The 20,941-nt window shown below is 34.6% G+C and overlaps 1 protein-coding gene across 1 annotated transcript; it reads right to left on the minus strand.

The window, feature by feature from the left end:
• Positions 1-148: 148 nt before the first annotated feature.
• LOC128995195 (ras-related and estrogen-regulated growth inhibitor-like) lies at positions 149-17,834 on the minus strand. The gene is made up of 6 exons (XM_054420129.1): positions 17,702-17,834; positions 11,348-11,463; positions 7,643-7,699; positions 7,218-7,291; positions 4,312-4,504; positions 149-458 (listed from the first exon to the last, which is right to left on the minus strand). The coding sequence occupies exons 2-6, from the start codon at positions 11,445-11,447 to the stop codon at positions 238-240; spliced, it is 645 nt and encodes a 214-aa protein (XP_054276104.1). The 5' UTR covers positions 11,448-11,463; positions 17,702-17,834; the 3' UTR covers positions 149-237.
• Between the last annotated feature and the right edge of the window lie 3,107 nt (positions 17,835-20,941).

The raw sequence follows: 20,941 nt of genomic DNA on the forward strand, positions 1-20,941 counted from the left end.
TCTGTCGTTGGCTCACATCAAGTACGACGATTTTGATTTAAAAAACTGGCTACAAATTTAACATGGGGATGGAATGTCTAGTAAAAGTAAAATTATGTGGGATGATTGAGATGCCTTGTATTGTTTTGTTACAAGAACAGGTTACCAGAACAACGTTTTTAATATGGTAACAGTAACTAACATTTTAAAGTTAATAGTTGTATACAAATTATTTACAGATTTTTTTATACAAATAAATCAATTGTCTTTAGGTAAGGCACTGTCACTTTTTCCCCTGCAATACACTTTAACTGAGGCTTTACTGCCTAGCATGCGGTCCAGGAGAGATTGTTTGTTCTTGCGACGCACACTCAACACTTCGCGACACAGTTCGTGAAACACTTCACCCACTTGCGTCACTTGCTCGGCAGCTGCCACTTCACTGAACGAGCATTCAAAGTCTTTGGCTAGAATTTCACCTGTAATGCAAAAAATATAGGTATGCAGTTTAATTGGTTGTATATCAATCTGTTTGATAGATTATTTTAATTTGTGTGTTTCAGTGGTGTTGGTAATTTTTTACATGCCACTCTTTTGGGTCAGAATTTACCCCAGTTGCGGTCAAACCATCAACCAAGCTTCAGATTTGTACTGTGGAAGAAATTTTTGCTAATTTTGTAAGACCACGTAAGTTCAAACTAAGATCTATAATGTGAAACATGGGTACAAGCGTGAGAACTAGGAGTTAAGTCAGTCTGACGCTGCCATTTTAAAATGACAAAAGCTCATAGAGCTATGCATGTCATAACATTATTTTCTCTTCTGTCTGGTTTTTTTATTCGTTTTAACATTTTATTTTAATCATGTAAAGTTAAAAAAAAACTGTTTTCTTTACACAAGAACCTGTTATATTATTTGCAAAAGAAACTAGAAAGAATTACCACAAAACTGTAGCATTACATAAACGAGAAACAGTTTCTCTATTATTGAGATCTAGCTGTTCGCCCGTTCTACGTACGGGAAACTTGTAGTAAGTTGAAACCTTATATTCAGAACAGGAGTTGGTTTGCATATTTAGTGTGCATTTTTCCAGATATGCTGGCAAGACTATTACTGTATAGGAATACATAATAAACCTTCGCAAACACAATATCTGACAGTTTCAAAGCCAAAACGAATGCTTCGCAATTAAGTGTCAACCGATCGTGTTAGTCCATATTTCATATCTAATGATAAAAGGAACTGCTTTATAGATCTATGAGGCATAGCCCTTACGGAGGCCTGTAAATGAAAGTTACTTTTCACACTGGTTAAAAGTAGTAAAAATACTACCTCAACCTCACTACTGCACACTTTATTCGGGTTGAAATTTGCATTAACAAAGGTGCTCTTTTTTCACGAAACACTGAGAAATAAGGACATTAATGCGTTACCAACAGGCTTACACACACAAATACAGAAATGAATTAGGGGATTTACTACGCTTTAACCAAAGCAAATAACAATTATTTGAAAGTTTTGATAGTGTCATCAAATTTTATAATAATCGGTTTTAGGCCTAATCAAACTGTAAAATTGGTGTAAATCCGTTGGCAAATATATAAATAATTAAATAAATACACAGCCCACAAAACATTTATACGTTAACAACGCCAAGCTTTAAAAATTCATGATGGTTTGCTAAATAAATAGTTCACTAATTTATTATCATTTTCATAGCATAAAGTAACATTTTGGAGTCCAAACAGAAAACGCAATAAAATTATACAGTAAGACATCAATTAAATTTAATAAGAAATAAGGTACAGCAGTAACGATAACTATAGTTGTAAATAGTGATGTGTTTGGACGTAAAAATGATTCTTGCTGCTACCACCAGTTCTAAGGAAAAGTAGCAGTACCAAAAACCAACGTTTACATTTAAGAAAAGAACTATAGTACTTACGATTACGACCAATTCAAACTGTCCTTCTAATCAAACTGTATTATAGGTGTTAATCCGTTGGAAAATATATAAATAAATAAATACACAGGCCACAAAACATGTAACGTTAACAACGTAAAGCTTTAAAAACTCACTATGGTTTGCTCAAAAAAACTTTCACTTGATGTGGTGCAGTACCGAAGCTATTAATCTCCCTTGGTTTTAAATTTTTTAAGTTTTCGAAAATTATAGTTATTTCCCATTTATTTGTAAGCAACTTTTAATGTTAACATATTAATGACAGTTTGAAGAAACCACCTTTATCCAAACAAAGGTTTCTTTAAAAGATTACGTAATCTCTAAACTATAATCGGTACACATATCTAGCAAACATTCGGAGGAAATGTGACAAAAAACGCACAAATCTGGGGTTTTGGACGTTTGTAGTTTTACTTCCTAAGTAGAAAAAGTACCGATGTCGTTGTCGAAATGTAAGTAAGTAGAAACCGAAAGTGACACATTGGAAAAAGCGAGTTGCGATTTTAGCTACATCTGTAAGTTAAACATATGTTACGATCACAGTGAAATTAGAAAGATCTTCCAAGATCACAGCAACATCCACGATCACCCACTGCAGTTGATTTTTTACTTTGCACTTTACACAACTGTCTTTGAAGCGCCGTCAATGAGTGGAAACCTTTTTTGTAAACTATTGGTGACGATGATTAAAAAAATGTAAGTTTCCCAGCACTGATTCACAACACTGATTCTCAGTATTTTCCCCGGTTATAAAAACTCAAGAACAATCGTTGCACTTGCGATTAATTAAACCGGTTAAGTAAGGCACAACGGTTTTAATCTAACTTGGTTTGGATGTGCTAACAAAATTTGATCGGAAATGGTTGCGGTATTTGTAAACAGTATTTAATGTAAACATATCAGTGACAGCTAGAAATGAGAACTAATCCAAACAGCTGATCCTTATTTCATAAAATGTAATAGTAAACATTGGGAGAAAATTTGACAAAAATCGAACAAAATTGGGTTTTTGGTGGTTTGTTATATTTTTTCAAAAGTAGTTAGGCCATATTTTAATAGCTAAAGACACTCTCGCCAATCCAGTGAATACAGAAAAATAATTGGAATCTTGATCTGTACTCTAGTTTTCAAGGAGTAGGCCACGTAAAATGACATTTTGGCGTTACAGACGAAGTCACAGAATGGACAAACAGACAGACATACAGACAGAAATTGAGATAAGACTCGTTTCGGCTTTCTTAGGCTATGAAACGTAAAAATAACCAAAAACTGCATGATTCTAAGCAATGTACAGACAAAACTGTAATTTTATTTATATAGATGTTAAATTATGCACTGAATGAAGGCTACAAATTAAAAGAGTACAAGGACTGATTTTGTTTTTCATAGTAACCTATCTGACTAAGTTCTATCCAGTGTCATATAGTTCGTTAGTCACTAGTACAAAAAGGTTCCTGTGATGTAACAGCTTTTCAAAAAAATGTATTTTTAATTGAAACTAAAAAAAAAAAAACTAAACAACATATGTGTATTTTGCTGGTTAAGAAATTTGTGAGCGATAAGTTTAGTGTGTTGAGGATACTATAGTTCGGCTGCTTAGAAAACGACCTGCGCGCTAATGCTAAACCAATGCTGGAGGAGGTCGCTTTCTAAGCGGCCGAACTATAGCTATAACATCCTTATATATAATACGTGAAGGCGATTTCTACAAAACACTACTCCTCCGTTAATAATGGACGGATTTTTACAAACAATGTGTCAAAATTAAGTATTTGTTGTGTTGACACCCCCTTTCACCAATTCCTGTAATAAAAGTCCTCGGGCTCTGCCCCACAGGTCATCAAAATCCCAATGTATTTCTTATGAAAAAATGATTTTGTTTACTTAAACAGACGAATAATTTGTATTAATTACAGCGGTTCGTTTTCAGTTTCGATAACTGGAATGGAGTGATTGAATACATTATCTTTGAGTTTACTCTTTTAAGTCATCGGGAATAATTATGACTGTTATTCGTTTTGTAATAACACCTGTAATACTTTGCAATTGCTCGAATCCGAGCAACAGGTGCACTAGTATTATGAATTAAGAGAGCTGATGCACAGTACAGATTAATGTCCGGGGACTGTACACTTCCACCTGTTTATTGTACCTCTCAAATCTTTGTTATCTTAAATTTTTTGATGGGTCTATTTTAGAGGTTTCAAAGACCCTACTTCTCCTTGCTCTAAGTTATTCACATTCTTTTAAGAGATGTGCGTCAAAGAACTTTAATTATTACATAAACAAGCTGATTCCTTTAACTGATTCCTTAACTAATTCAAAAGACATGTTAAAAAGTCCCAAGAAGTTAGCCATGTCATAGTTACCTTCCTCAGTGCTGACTTGGCGCAGGTGTACCATATCTGCCTTGTTGCCTACCAGCACCAGCGGAAGGTCTGATGTAAGAGCTTGTCTGGCCCGGCGCACGTAGTTGAACGAACGTCTGTCAGTGATAGCGTAAACCAGCAGACACCCATCAGCCCAGTTGAGACTGTCTGTTGCTGGTAGTTCATCATCACTCTGGAATATCAGGAAAAATAATTAAGGTTTTGTCAAACATTATTTATTAGGTTACTACAAAATGCTGGGTAAGACTCTGTTACTTTAAATAACCAAGGTATAGTTGATCAATTAATCCACAAAAAATCTATGATGGTTAGTGATTTAAATGTGTGATGTAAAACACAGAGGCGATACCCTGAAAATTTGACATTAAGGTAAATGCCCATGAGAATGGATTTTTTCGATTACTTAAGATCTATACAATGCCAACCCAACAAAGTGTATATTTTAACCCTTTGCGGTTAAATGGCGAGTATAGGTCACCGGCCACCATTTTCCTGACTGCTCAAATGGCAAACTCGCTGAAAAATGGAAAAACATTCTACCTCAAAGGGCTATGGTGCAGTCGAGTGTTAAAACTTTGATGTAATTTGAGCCATTGGTATTTTATTTTTTTACATTTTTCATTAAGAAATGGCTAAACACTGATTTGTCCCTATCTAACATCAACCTTTTGTTTGGAAGCATAGCCCAATGACAAATGTCACCACGGTCCAGTAAAAATATTGCTTGAAATCACACCAGCGACCTTAAGATTACAAGGCGATCACTATAACCCCTCGGCTACTCAGATAATCTTATCGTTACTAATATAATATCTCATGTTCTATAGCTAAGACTATCAATTAAATGCCCGATTATGGTGAGTCCAGTGCAAACCATCAAAACCAGGGCTGTGGGTCAATGGAGCCCTGGGCAAACTCAAAAGCAGCACCCCCCCTTTTTTCCTAGTTGTACCCTGGGCATATGCCCAGTCTGCCCAATTATAACAGCGGGCCTGTCAAAACCTATATTATCTTTTCTCAGGTGACGATCTGAGTCCTAGGTAAATACGCTATTAACCCATTCAGCTATCCAGATATAAAATTACCAATACCCGCTGGACATTTTTATTAATGACATCGGCATAATAATGACATAACCATTGACAGTCATCTTTTGGTTGCTTAATGGAAATTTTAATTTAACAAATAACGAACAATGAAAATAAATAACGTGAGATTATTCGAGTCGTCGTCATCATGTTATATTTGTTGGTGATCTATAAAGCGGAGATGTTCTGTAAGAAAGCACAATTGTTTCAGCAGCATCAAATTAAGAGCTCTTATGTGTCTGTTGTGTTTCTCGGGTGGCGTCTGTCCAAATGCCAATTGGGTGTGGAAACTGGCTCTAGGTAGCGTAATTTGTCAAATGCTTAGAATCCCAAAAATAGCCTGCACATTATACTGTGTCTTTGAAATTTAACTCTTAAACACAAGGGATTTTGCTTTAAGATTTTAGTCATACTTAGTTTTAGTACAGTACTTTAAGTTTTAACTTCTTTATCTGTCCTGTTTCTACTTTCTTGATTAGAAACTGAAACTTCGTTGAGTTTGTCTGATCTCCATAGTTATGCTTGAATGTGTTGGTGTCGATGAAACGGGTTTTCTTGTACCTAACTTAAGTGTAGCACCTTGTTGATGATCACCAAGTCCAAGTGTAACTTAGTTTTTACTCGTACATACATGTAGATTTTTCCAATGTAACTTTTATGATTCTTGAGGCCTATGATTGTGTGCCTATTCACACAGGCATTGTTTCTGGTATCTTGTCCCAATTTGGCAGAAGGCGAACACCTCTTTAAAATGCAAACCTTCCAATAGAGCTTAATTATTATTTATTAAGGTTCCTGTATACTTATGTTAACTCTATTTTCTTTCAAGAAAGAGAGAAAAATTAACTTACAGTCATGCTACATTAAAGGATGACATTGAATACCCCTCAATCTGGTTTGGAAGATATCAAATTTGATCAATAAATGTTTATAATGGTGTTTAAATATATAAATTCTTGAGAAATACTGTTACTACATTGAATCATTATTTTGTTATTTTTGAAGTAGAGGACCCTTAGACAATTTGAAGATGGGGCTGGAGTACCGGCTTTTTATTAATTAAAATAGCAAATGTTTATTATTTTTCCATGTTCGAATTGTACTATTATTTTTTATATTAAAATGTTATTTTCAGATTTACTTTGTTATACACTATTTTTATTCCTTTGCTTTAGGATAACACTAGAGGACCCATGTTGCCCCGCAGCGTTGAAATAAATATCATATTGGAGAAATAATCAAATTATGATTTTTGATAGGGTAATACAGTATCTTAAATTTAAGTGATTCAAATGATCAATAGCTCAAATTAAAGCATATGATTAACTGATTATTTTGAGTCTAAAACATAAAAAAAAACATGAACAATACTGGAGCTAATGATTTTAAATCATAAAAAAAACCTTATAAAAAACCATTTTTATGTTGGTTGTTCACCTTGTGTTTGCTGGAAACTGGTCCGATTTGAAAAACTAATAGCTTAAATGAAAGCCGGTATATAGGATTATATAATAATAACTGGTGAAATGCATCTTAAATTGAAGTAAGAATTCAAAAATAAATCAATATTATGTTTTTGGGCCGAGTAATACAGTAGATAAGATGTGATGTAAAATTTGTGCATGACAATTTGAGACCTCAATCATGAAAATCGGTCGGGTAGAAGAGCCAAACGAACTCGGAAATCAAAAACCAAATTTTTTACATATAAGATGATCATACAGTTTGAACTATTGCTTACAAAATCATAAAACTGCCAATAAACACCTAAAAAAGACAAGTTGAGATCATACACACCTTGGGGCATGAGTCCAAGATTTCGAAGAGGATGGGCTCTCCGTCCACTAACACTTCGTGTTTGTAACGGGTTTCTGGAAAAAAAATATCATTGAACCCCGGATTCCTTTGATAAAAAATCCATAGTATCTGATTTTATGGTAGAGATAGAAAAATAAAAATGTATAGTGTTTTAAAAATTCTGTAACTTTACAAAATTGATTTAAGATTTTTTAAATCTTCACGGTTTCAGTGTACTTATATAGATAGGTTTGTACTCGACTCGTACATTACCAAAACTTATTTACAGATCTTTTTACAACAAGTATTGTTGATTGCTTGAAAAAAGTGATAAGATAGTGGTATATGTATATAACATAGAAATGCTGTTACTCACCTAAACTATAAATTTAAATCAATTGATAACTTAATTTTTTGTTTCTTACCTGCCTGATGGTCATACTCCCCAATGTAACGTCTTGTCAGAAATCTCACTGTCAACGCTGAAAGCAGGAATAGCATTAATATTATGCAAAACAAAAATGTGAACTAGTTGAATCGATGAACTAATCAATGTGATCGATTCATTATTTTATGTGTTTGCTATGAACACTGGTATTTAATGTACAAAGTGTAATTCTGTTTTATGTTTAGTGGATTTGTGGTAGTTGGGTAGCTGTGTCATTTTAGTATTCCTCTAAGAATCTGAACGTTTCTGTTTCCATACTGAGAAGCATCGATAATTTAATTAATTACCTATTTAATGTTTTGTACCAAGGGCAGCTGGCTACCCTTGGTAATTTAGCCCGAAAATCTGGTAAAATAAACAAAGAACCTTGCATATAAAATCATCAAAAACATGATCTTTACCTGAAATATGTATTCATAAATCATAATCGACCTTATAACCCTCCCCCCCACCTTATAACGACCCGATTAACTAATAAAATACTACTGTTTTAAAGTCTGAAAACATCCCATATTATACAGCGATCAATATTTTCCCTACTCGACTAAATATATCCCGTACACATACGCAGGATTCAATGGCCCGTCGATGACGACATGAAGCATGGAGGCTACAATAACAAAGGAAGATGTTAAATATAGCGTGAGGTTAGTAGGCCGGAGTCTGCAAGGCCGTACTGGGGTCTGGGACGTGTAATATAACAACAAGATGTGACTATGAAGTAATACAACTACTGTACAATTATAATTACACTAGTGAGTGAGTTCAATAACAGGACTTAATAGGATTCATCCTGACGTCCCAGCATACTGTTCATACAAAATATTAGACGAGATTAAATTTTCGTTTCCTGAAAACGTCAGAAAAGTAAGATTTTGTCTACTGTATAGTAACCGAACTAAAAAGGGCCCATTTTGTTTACATAGTTGTTTGGTCCCCTATGGTCTGTTTGATAAGCATTGACTTTATATGTCAGGGACTCAGGGCAGACTATGGACCAGTTTTAGCCAATCTTCGATCCTACAACATGTGTGCCACTCAATGAGTGAGTAATTGTAACATTGTACTCGAACACTTAGACTATAGTCCGACTATAGTATATCGTGTTTGGCTCTATGATAATAAAGGCATGATGATGTTACCGGGGAATGGTTTCCATTCGATTCAAGAATATTCGAACACGTGTGTACAGTTTTGTAAGAAAAAAAATAGTCGAATCCGTCACGAATTGAATTAAAACCAACGCTATATAACGCGCTGAGTTCAGCTCGTATGCATTGCTATTACGAGGCTCCATGAGTAAAAATAAACAACCTCTAATTTATTTCCCGTTACAAGGTAAGTAGTGTATATTTACACATTTCAGAGTAAATTAGCAGTATAAAGAATGTAAATGAAACTGAAGGGTGGAGGGACAAGGTCGGGTATTTCAGCGCCGGAATGTTGGCAACGGTTCAACTAGTGGATGGCCACTGACCACCTCACTGATAAGGTTGATAGGAGCTGGAGGGATGATTGGAGTTAAGGGGTGTGATACGAAAATTACTGAACTTCTGTTATACGATCGTTTCTAGCTTGAAATCTTTTTCCTAATAACTTAGCTAGTCTGCATGTTTACACTATCTTGCAGCAATATTCAGCACTAGCTGTTGTAACCTTATATTCAGAACAGGAGTTGGTTTGCATATTTAGTGTGCATTTTTCCAGATATGCTGGCAAAACAATTACTGTATAGGAATACACATAAACCTTCGCAAATACAATAACTGACAGTTTCAAGCCAAAACGAATGCTTCGCAATTAAATTTCACCCGATATTGTTAGTCCATATTTTATATTCAATGATAAAAAGAATTGTTTTATAGATCTATGAGGCATAGCCCTAAGGTAGGCCTAAAAATTGATGGTTATTACCTAAAAAAAATAAACAGCCCCAAGCCCCACGATGAAACAAAGACATTTCCCAAATAAATATTATGGAAACACACCAACAAACCATCTCCAGAGATTATTTAATTCTGGGGAGAGATTATTTTTAACAGGGGAAACAATGATAGCTGTAGCACTTTTAATTGTGTGTACCACGTTGACCAATATTCGAAAAAAATAATGTAGTAAAAATGTAATTTTATATAGTTTGAATGGTAAGAATCTGTCGGCCAAAATATTTGTTTTAACATGTGGACAAAATAGTACACCACAATCTATTTTGCTTGAACTAAAACTAAAATAAATTGGTCATGTCACCACTTCCACCACTTACACAACTGTTACAACTTACTTCGGGTAAAACAATCTCCGATTTCTGTAAGACTTGGCAAAAACCTGTGTTGTCTAGGCAGTTCTACTTAAATAAACTTTACAACCTCTAGCATGGGCCAAAACTGTGAAACTCGATAATAGTAATGTTGAAATACAAATGAAATAGACAAACCTGAGAGAGGTTAGGAAACCACGGTATTTACCCGCCAATGTTTGGGCGGTGTTGAGTTTTGGCGGGCTCTCAACAAACTGGCGGCCAAGAATACTCTACTAATTGTCCAGTAGCCCTCAGTAAGTAGTTTACATCGAAGTGCGAATAAACTGTGAGAGATCAGTTGTCTGGTGTTTGGTACATGAACGCACTTAACGTCTGGAAGTGAATAGGTCAAAGTGTTTGACTTTGCGTCCATGTTTAATATATTAAAAAATACCGTGGACAGTGATGCGTTATTAATTACAGTTATTTGTGCTGTAATTCTTTATCAACGTATATTACTGTTACTTAAAACTCCTAGTTAAATTTGTGTGCATGAATTTTCGGAGTAGTTGACTTAGTTTTACCATAGATAAATCATCCTCCCTTAGTGTTACTTAGTCTATGGTTTTACTTAATTTAAACACAACATTAAATAACAACAAATCAAATCAAAATCAAATCAAATCAAAATCCTTTATTTCGTATAAAATAGACACGATTTACAAAATGTAATATATGCAATAGAAATAGGTTTTAAAATGTATAACTAAAAATAAACTAAATTAATCCCACATGGGATAACCCGTGCGTGGGAGAAGACATTTCCTATTGCATGTTTTGCTATTATGGTATTGTATTATGACAAAATAAGAAACCAGAAATCGTAAAACCTAACTTTTAAGTCAGAGCCGATTTAGTTGACATAGTCTAAGTACACTCAAACTTTACCACCACGAAACACAGATAACATATTTTAGATTTTGAAATAGGATGAATCTATGCATTATTCTATAGGTTTATAAGCCAACTACGTGACACATCTTGAGATATCGAAATTGAGTTAACTTGAGTTAACATTTCAAACGATAGTTTTGGAGTAACTGACAAGAATCGCGTCTTGTCATTTATCTTTACTTGGGCCAATTGCTTGATTTATTTGATTTAATCAACACACTTCAGAGTGGACCGTAAATCGAAATGTTTTGTATCTAGGGTAACAGGATTAAAGAGTTAGTTGGTCTATAGTGTAGCGTTTGGTTTCGAAGGTTCCTAGGTTCAAATCCCGCAAATCACAAATTTTATCGTCATGTGATAATGCCGTGACTCTAGGTCTATCATGCAATTATGTGTACAAGTGTCCTAAACTAGAGCGCTCTATGATGTGTGGTAGGAGCCAGGATGACAGGCTGGTCTTACAAAGATGTCACGAGGGTGGGTACTTACCACTCTTGCCGACTCCTGGAGCTCCTACAACCACTACCTTGACCTCTGACAGGGAAGACTTCTTGCGTCGGATCCCGCGGATGGCGTTGGAAGTCATCATTTATACATCTTGTCCTCTGTAAAAATACGATACAAATATAGGTCAAACTGGCTGGATAAGATGGACAAGCAAGACGTATTGGTATCCTAATTATATTAAATTACCCTCGTATTTCGGTGGTCCGACTCTAAAAGACAAATAGGGTGTAGAATTATAAAAAAATTGTTAAACACAATTTGAACAAAATAACAAAATACAAAATAATAATAGATATTTTCCATGTCTCCTTCTGATCATCAGGAAGTCCAATTAATCAGTTTCTGTATTATTTTCAAATTATAAGGTTTATTTAATACAAAATAAACTTGGATTTAGATGATCAACTATCGCGTATCCTGTATTAACGTAGGCCTCAACTAAGTTAATAATTAATATTTTATGTGCTTTTCTAATTTATGACGTAACAATCTCAACAATGACTTAATAATTCAAGTTTGTGACATTTGTTGATGGTGTACCAAAGACATCAAAACGAGTAGTCATTCTAGGAGCAGAGGAATCACTAGTCAGTACCAAGTGTGTAGAAGTAGTTTACGCAACGATTGCGTAAAGATAGTGTTAACGACACAAGTAGAAAATTTAAGGTACGACCCTTGGCGAGTGCCTTAAAACTTCTACGAGTGTCGTTACATAACACTATTTACGCGAGTTGCGTACACTACTTTATTAACGATAGTGTTTTTAATTACTAAAAATCACTATTCACAACTTATGGTTATGTTTTCGTTTATAACCGCTCATTGCCAATGACAGTGATGAACGAAACATTGTACTAAACATTAATTGCCATTAAATTGGCCTGAACAGCTGATTAGTTTAATCGTTACAATTTTTCTTCTTATCTCTCAATCCTTGAACCTCATTGTTCCTTCACTCTTGTTATGAGTAAAACTATGCAGTTATGAAAGTAAACGATGCTGTTATGTGAATCTGTTCAATTTTAAGAACTGAACTGAAAAGACTACTTTAAAAAACGGTCGTAGGTAAACTTTTTTACAATATAATATCAATTATTCTATCGTAACATAGTCTTTAATAGATGACCACTTGGTTGAAAAAACGAAAATGCTGGCACAACTATGTCCAATCTGTGATGCTGCTGGTCGTTTGGCGTTTGCAATGTTTTACACGGTCGGTCACACATATCAATCTGGTGCGGTTAATAACCTCACGCAACATATTTATCACTGAGGTCCTAGAGATAGCTTGTGGATTTATGAGATACTTTACTAAGTAATGAGTGTCCATCCGTTCATCGTCCGTCCACTCGGAGGATTCTAAATCTCCATGACTGACAGCGGCCTTGCAAACGTTTGACTTGGTCAAACAAACGTTGATCTTGAACTAATTTTATGAATATTGGTTCCTACACTTGTGACATCAACGTTATCCCATATTTTACTCCTATTAAGACAGCTTTCAGTATGCTACGTCTCTCCGGAAATTAGTTTAGGTATTATATGTTTATAATTATATATATTTCTTATAGTCCAGGCAAATTAGATCAAATATAGGGTGTGCTCCCCAAAAAATCGTCTAAAGCTGGAAAGTGTTTTAATACCTTTTGGGGGTCCCAAATAAGACTCCTGTGAGTTTGCGACGGATTCTGACGTCTGCTTACGTTTTGGGAGTCGAAAAACTATGGAAATTTTGCACTTTTTTCAGTTTTTTGCTTATAACTCCTAAAAAACGAATCCTAAGGAAAATGTTGTTCAAAGGTGTCTTTTAGTGCATTAAATTCCGCGTCGATTGATGTTAAATACGTCAAAATCGGCCGAGCCGTTTAGCCGCTGTAGCTTTTCAAAGGTGTTATATTTTCATCAACATGGCCAAAAGGTTGATTATTTGACCAGTTTTCGGCTTAAAATTCCTAAACGACGCATGCTATACAAAAATGCACCTGTAGTTAGTTTGGAAAACACAAAATTCTGCGTATAATGTTTTTTTTATTAATCAATAACGGCAATTGATTGTTACTTACTTTCTATGGACGCCATTTCGTTAAAAAAAGCATTAAAGTTAAAGTTGGGAAATTTTAATAAAATTGGTAACAACATAGATCCCGTCCTTAAATGGATTATGAATTATTAGGTAGTGGTTTATTCCATGATGGTAATCTAGAGGTTTATCTAACAAGGTGTGATGAGAGTAAGACCCCCTATGTAATTTTAAGTCTAATATTGTTGTCTGAGGTTCCGAAAATTCTAGGATTCATCCCAACCACCCATTATATACAATCTATCCCTGTATTCATCTTTCAGTTTTTGGCTTACGTCTTCTAACGCATGCTATAGAAAAAATGTTCCTGTAGTTAGTTTGAAGAGCATAAACGTCTGCGTAGAATGTTTTCTAATTCATTAAGATCAGCTTCACCATTTAACCGCTATTGATTGTTAACACTAGATCAGATGCTTGTCAAGCTTAAAATCTTACCATTGAAATCTGGCAAACAACCAGCCTAATTACCAAAAACATAGGGGATATGGCAGTGAATCTACCCACTAGTGTGACGTCATGGATCGTGCAGCATGGCCTATGAACAAGTAAGTGCTCATGAGAGCAACATCTTACTGTGGAGAGCTTTTTCCGAGATAGGGGAATCAATGATGTGGACCTAGCCCGATGGTTCGCTGGCAGGCCCATCGCAGTGAATGCTACCCATCAAGTTAAGGTATATTGTGGGATCACCTCCTCAACATATTGTAAGCAAGTTGACAATATAAACTCCACGGATACGGTGGGATCAAAAAGAAATTCATCAAATGGTTCCAGTGTCACGACCCATCTACTGAAAATAGTTCGCTCATGTCAATCAGCTCAGCAGTTATCCCATATGATAGCATCAACGCGATATATGTATAAAGCATAATGGAAAGGCACAGCTTGCAAGAAAATCGTAAATAGGCAAGCCTATAATGACCATAAACTGTGCAGATTAAAAGGAAGTGGTGACATTAATCGCGAGCTGTGATGGCAACAGCAAAGGTTAAAGAAGAATCTGCCCCCTCAGTCAACACGTGATATTCCACATTAAATCCAAGCCTCAATTTGAATCATACTTTGGATTAAAAATAGGTCCGTACCCACTAGCGCAGTTTGATGAAGAAAGCGTGATGTAGAAGAGTCGAAAATCTAACTATTCATGTAGCCTAAAACTACTCATTCTGTTTACTCCAATCAATATGGATCTGTGTTCTGACGGGTTACAACGCTTGGTTAAGTTGCAGAAGCAGGTTGGCCCTAAACATGGTTGGGAGCAGAAAATATCCAAATCAAGTGAGGGTTGGTCTCTTCTAGAGGACACTTTCAACTAATTTTGACTTTGATTCTAACAAAGGGGGCTGATCATCCACCAATCTTTTAGAGCTCATTTAAAATTGTACTTAATTCAGAGAGATAGGTATGGAAAATTAACGTCAATGGGTCCCATCACTACGGCTAATCCACCGGTTCGATAAGAACTTCTCAACTCCGTCTACCTATCTCATGTACATGTTAAAAAGGTTTACATTTTCTCGCTCCATATTAAATGCAGGGATATAATGCACTACTGTCTGAAAGACTTGCAAGGGGCACGATTATCTCAATTCGATATCTGACGAAAAAGATGGTACCGAATGTCACCATTTGTGGCAAGACCAATAAGAGCAAAGAATAAATCCTTCTTCTTAAGATTCCAATGACGAGAAGTAGAAAAGTTATATGGTAAAATCTACGAAAAATCCCAATTGTTTTTTTATAGGCTAAATACATAGTAAAACCAAAACTATGTACATCCTTCCATTATCATCTTTCGTTTATTAAGCTAAAAAACAACATTTTTGCTATATTTAATAAAATCTTTCTCGTTGTAATATCTAATTATGTATTAGAATCGCTTAACATCATTCCGGAGTGTCCAGTGATGGGATCGTATAAATGGGAGCTTAGGACGAATCCTAGAATATTTTTAACCCCCTCAACAATATTAGATTTAAAATTGCATAGGGGGTCTTGCTACCCTTCCCTTCACACATTCTTGGATAAACCTCTGGATGATAACCATGAAATAAACCACTATCTAGTCATTCATAATCATAATTCTACGCAAAATTTTGTGTTTTCAAAACTAACTACAGGCGCATTTTGTATAGCATGCGTCGTTTAGGAGTTGTAAGTCGAAAACTGGTCAAATAATCAACCTTTTGGCTATGTTGATGAAAATATCCCAAATTTGAAAAGCTACAGCGGCTAAACGACTCGGCCGATTTTGACGTATTTAACATCAATCGACGCGTAATTTAATGCACTAAAAGACACCTTTGAACAACATTTTCCTTAGGATTCGTTATTTAGGAGTTATAAGCGAAAAACTGAAAAAAGTGCAAAGTTTTCATAGATTTTTCGACTCCCAAAACTTAAGCAGACGTCAGAATCCGTCGCAAACTCACAGGAGTCTTATTTGGGACCCCCAAAAGGTATTAAAACACTTTCCAGCTTTAGACGATTTTTTTGGGAGCACACCCTATATTTGATCTAATTTGCCTGGACTAAAGAGCTGGGTTGATACTAACAATAATAATACAAATTAGGTAACAGAAATGGCCTCCATCTGACGATATTCAGTTTTGATTAAAACAAATTCTGGTCAATGAACATATAACCTTAGCAATAAGCTGTTCAACTGTTGACATTGAATTTTATTCATGAATTTTATTAGACATTCGTGGTCCCAACACCACAGGCAATATTATAATTATGAATATTTTTTTCGTTTGATTGCCATAGTTTATTTAGAGTGTTTTTAAACGTCATTCATATTCTAGCATTTTCTGTAATAGATCAATCAATATTTCAAGCGTCTATTGTAAAAGTGTGTCTGGGTTTGAGTGGACTAGCATTTTCTGTAATAGATCAATCAATATTTCAAGCGTCTATTGTAAAAGTGTGTCTGGGTTTGAGTGGACTAGCATTTTCTGTAATAGATCAATCAATATTTCAAGCGTCTATTGTAAAAGTGTGTCTGGGTTTGAGTGGACTAGCATTTTCTGTAATAGATCAATCAATATTTCAAGCGTCTATTGTAAAAGTGTGTCTGGGTTTGAGTGGACTAGCATTTTCTGTAATAGATCAATCAATATTTCAAGCGTCTATTGTAAAAGTGTGTCTGGGTTCGAGTGGAATTCTTGATGTTTCCAGACTGACGGAGCTGTCAGGATTAGATACAAGATATACTGTAGAGTAGAGCATCACGTTATCTCTAGGTCTGGAATGTGTGCGTGATAAAGCGTGATTCTTTCCCAAAAATATACGTGACTAATAGTAAATCAACATAAAATATTCTTAAGATGGGAAATTACTTAAAACAGGCTCAAGTACTTCAAATATTACATGAGTTGCGGATTTGGATAAAATGAAAGGTGTGAGAAATATTTTGATCACTTATGAACCACAGGAGGCCTACACTGAAGTAAATCCTACCACCTTTAATAGGTAGTAAAAGTTACAACGATATGGTTAACACATTTGATTGATCATAATGGTAAAACATTGTGTGTGGATATTAGGGTAACGTTGCTTGTGCAATTCGCCACCGGGAATCCTTTATTTGTAAGGTTTTGAGTAGTAAATTGAAAGATACCTGAATTGGGCTTTTGCGGGTTGGAATCATTCCTTTAAAGTGTTCGACATACGTATTGTATGCCATCTCTGATTGAAAATAAATGTCTTTGATGTAAGGAGTGTTGTAATTTAATTTTTAAAACACCCTAAAAATTCTAGTATAGGTTAAACGAAATGCACTGCTGGTAGATCACCTATTTACTTGTTTATATAATTTGTATAAATTATTGAATTTTTATAAAATATACGTTTACTACGAATGGGGGGGATTGACAAACACGAGTAAAAAAAAGTATAATGTGACATTAAAACAAATGTTTATACTTTATATCTAAATAAACCTCTATGTACGGTTGCGGTATGTAGCACTCAATAGGGTCTATGTATTAAATTAAATTAAAATATTATCAATGTTGTACATTTTAAAATGATTCATATAGCCCATTTAATCACATAACTAAAAATAATTTATTATTGTTGTATTTAATCACGTAACTTTTTTACACTTTCAGTAGTACATTCTGTTTCAAACAACTGAAGAAAATGTTTTACAACACAAAAAAATACTATAAAAAATCCAAAAAAGATATATAATTAAAAAGGTTAACAAAGATTGAAATTTAGATTAAATATATTACTTAACAGCAACTTACCGGCAACTGAGAAGTTCACTCATTCACCTGATGAAGCTGACAGGCAACTGACGCTATAGTGGTAAAAATAGTAACCGGTGAAACACTCCACTGTCAGGTCTACGTTCGTGTGGCGTTCTAGAAGTGCCAACTGAAAGAAGAATGCCCAGTTCACGTTCATTTAGCAGAAGAGTGGTCAGTGGGGGCTGAAAAGAACACAACGTCTTAAAACATTCCCAGTGGGCTGATCACCCACTGAAACGTCATTCACGTCACAGCCAATAGCGCAACTTAAATCTCTACTGATTCCACATCACTACAATAAACTACAATATTTACTCTGTAACACTGTTAATTGTGTTTGGAATTCGTTTTTCCTACAGTCACCCGACAAAGTTGGCTTCATTGTACTGTTTATAGTACAGAGAGCTGCTAATTGCTGCATATTTATACTTTGTCGTACGGTTTATACTTTGGGTGCACATCAGGATTCCAACCAAACAACACAAAACAGCGTGGTTTTATTATACACGTAATCCGTGTACGCTTGGAAATAGGTTGGCAACACTTAAAGATAATTTGATCAGCTGATTGACTATTATAACTACGATTTACCTTTCATTTCGTGTTTATAGTTTATGTCCTATTTTCGTTCAACGCTTGGTTTGAACATAACCTATATTTGAACCTATTTGAAAGAATAATTAAGTGGAAAGTGGGACTAACGTATTTAAAATTAATGAACTAAGTGAAAGTGATAGCGAATTATATTATGTGCACACCAGAAGAAATTGCAGAAACTGCTAAACACGTAACTTTAAACCTGTTACTAGAAAACTCCAAACAGAAGTACTAACGAGCTTAAATGAACTGTTTTCCTCATGGTGCGTGAGTAAAAAAGTAACAAAATGGTGTCAGAAAATGTGTTATTGGCATATACAGTACCTACTATTATAAATTAATCGTAACACAATTTAAATTTTGATTGAGGTTATCTTTGGGTTCTAAGGGGAGATCCATAAAGGTTACTGTATTTGAATAAAAAATTATTAAAGTTAAAATGGTACACTTACTATAAAAATACAGTTTTTTAAATAATTGTTTAAGTAAAAAAGGTACAAATATTACAAAATATCGCTCTTTTAATTCAGGAATTAAACTAAATTAGAGTTGGTTAGCCTAATAGTTTCTGTAGACATTTTTAACCCATTACATAAAATGAATAGAACTTCCTTCTCAGTTGGATGTTGAACCATAGATTAACGGAATAGACAAGATATATATGGGGTCACTTTAAGTTAATATAAGTTAAAGTTAATAAAAGTTATATTTCCACCATAGATTAAAGGTGTAAGACTACTTTGATCTAATTTGTTCGCAAATAAATCTTTTGTTTATAATAAAGACCAGGCATAAATATTACATATATAATAATACAATAGCTTGTTTCTTAAAGGTGTTCTTTATGTATAAGCGTGGTTTGCCAAATCTTGGCTAGGAAATTATGTTTTGAAGAATAAAATACCAGGTTTATGGCATCTTATCGAGCTACAGTATTGATCTTATCGAACATTGCTTTAGAACACCAAAAATAACACCCATCTATACAGGGTGACAAAAAAGTCTGGAAACGGCTTGATATCTTTTTAACTAAATTTGTTAGAAAATTCAAACAGTTCACATCAATTTATATGTATGAAAACTACTTTTTGCAAGCATTGCCATTTTTTTACCGTCACCAGGGGACGACCCATGCATGAGAGTTAGGTACATAATTTTTAATGTAAGCATAGGTTGATATGCACATCATTTTAAAGGTCTGGTCAAGTGGAGTTCATTACCGGAAACCGCGTCAAAAAAGGTTCATCCGTTACAAAATGGCAGCAGTCCAAAGTTCTTGCGGAATATACCTGCACAGGCTTTAGTATTGGTAAATACTCGTATTAATCATTAGCTTGAGAGCTGAAATTGTATTTTAATGTCAACTAGCTCATAGACTAAGTTTATTCAATCTTCAAAACAAATTTAACCGGGTTTCAGATTTCCCAGCTAATGTTGACTACGAGTGAACATGGTTGTATTAATAGTCAAAGGTTTAACCTAACCTAAAAAGGTGTTGTACATTGTTTGAAAGGATAATTATTTATACTAGGTGAAACCCGTCGAAATAGACGGTAGGGACCTCCTCGTTTATATGGACGTGTGGCTTCATGGCAACAAATAATGCAAATGAAATAGCAATACGGCATTTTCAAAGAGAAAAACATACTGTAAATTGGCTGTTACGTAAATATTGACGTTTACATGCATTGTTAATCAACGTATCTTATAAATAAAGGATAATATGATCTAGTTTAAAAGGAATATGACCTTTCTGTCCTGACAGTAGCTGCTTAAATAGTATTTACTCTTACAGCCAAAAATATCGTGTTACATTCAATAATGTTACCAACACAGTGAGCCACGGTCCGTAATATAGGCCACTGCAAATAATTTGTCAAGATAGGTACCATTTTAGGCAAGGCTTTTGTGTTTGGATGTTATTAGACACGATAAGAGCACACTGAACTTCTTCTACAGATGAATAACTGTTGGAGAAATATAAGCCGAATCATAAATGTAACAATGCGAGTTTGAGCATTTTGTAACTACTAGTGAACCTGTGCGGCTCAATGCCCCGCAAAATAACATAGGAATTTAGAAAACAAATTCATCGTGTTATATATTGACTCGACGTCGAAAATTAAATACAGTAATCATAAAGCCTTAGAACAGGAGCAGTCCAGCCATTTTCTAGATGTATGTGTTTTATATTTAGTAAATTAATAAGTGTTCAAGTTCAAGTTTGTTATAGGCAGCAAGCAAGGCTATAGGGTAGTTATTTTTTTAAGATTTTGAAAACACATTTAACAAAACATTTTATTATATCAAACCAATAGGTAGCCTATGTAGCATATTTTGGGGGTCATAAAAATGCTGCTTTGAAGAAAGCACACTTTTAAAAATAAACACTAAAAAAACAATGTTTTTATCACAAAAGAACTTCCATGAGTCATAAAGTTACCTTCAGAAAGATTACCCTGGTCAGAGTTTTCCGTAACGAATATGCGTGTCCTATTAAAAGATGTAGCCTTACTTAAAACAACAAATAATATAGTTGCTCATGACTGAAATTGGTCTGGGTAGAACCATGCTGCTCTTTAATTAAAGTGCTTGTACTGCAAATGCCAAAGATAACAGAAATTAGCATCTTTCCATTTT

This window comes from Macrosteles quadrilineatus, unplaced genomic scaffold (assembly GCF_028750875.1).
Source record: "Macrosteles quadrilineatus isolate MER2022 unplaced genomic scaffold, UCM_ALF_1.0 Scaffold_5__1_contigs__length_97177068, whole genome shotgun sequence".
NCBI classification, from domain to species: Eukaryota; Metazoa; Arthropoda; class Insecta; order Hemiptera; family Cicadellidae; genus Macrosteles; species Macrosteles quadrilineatus.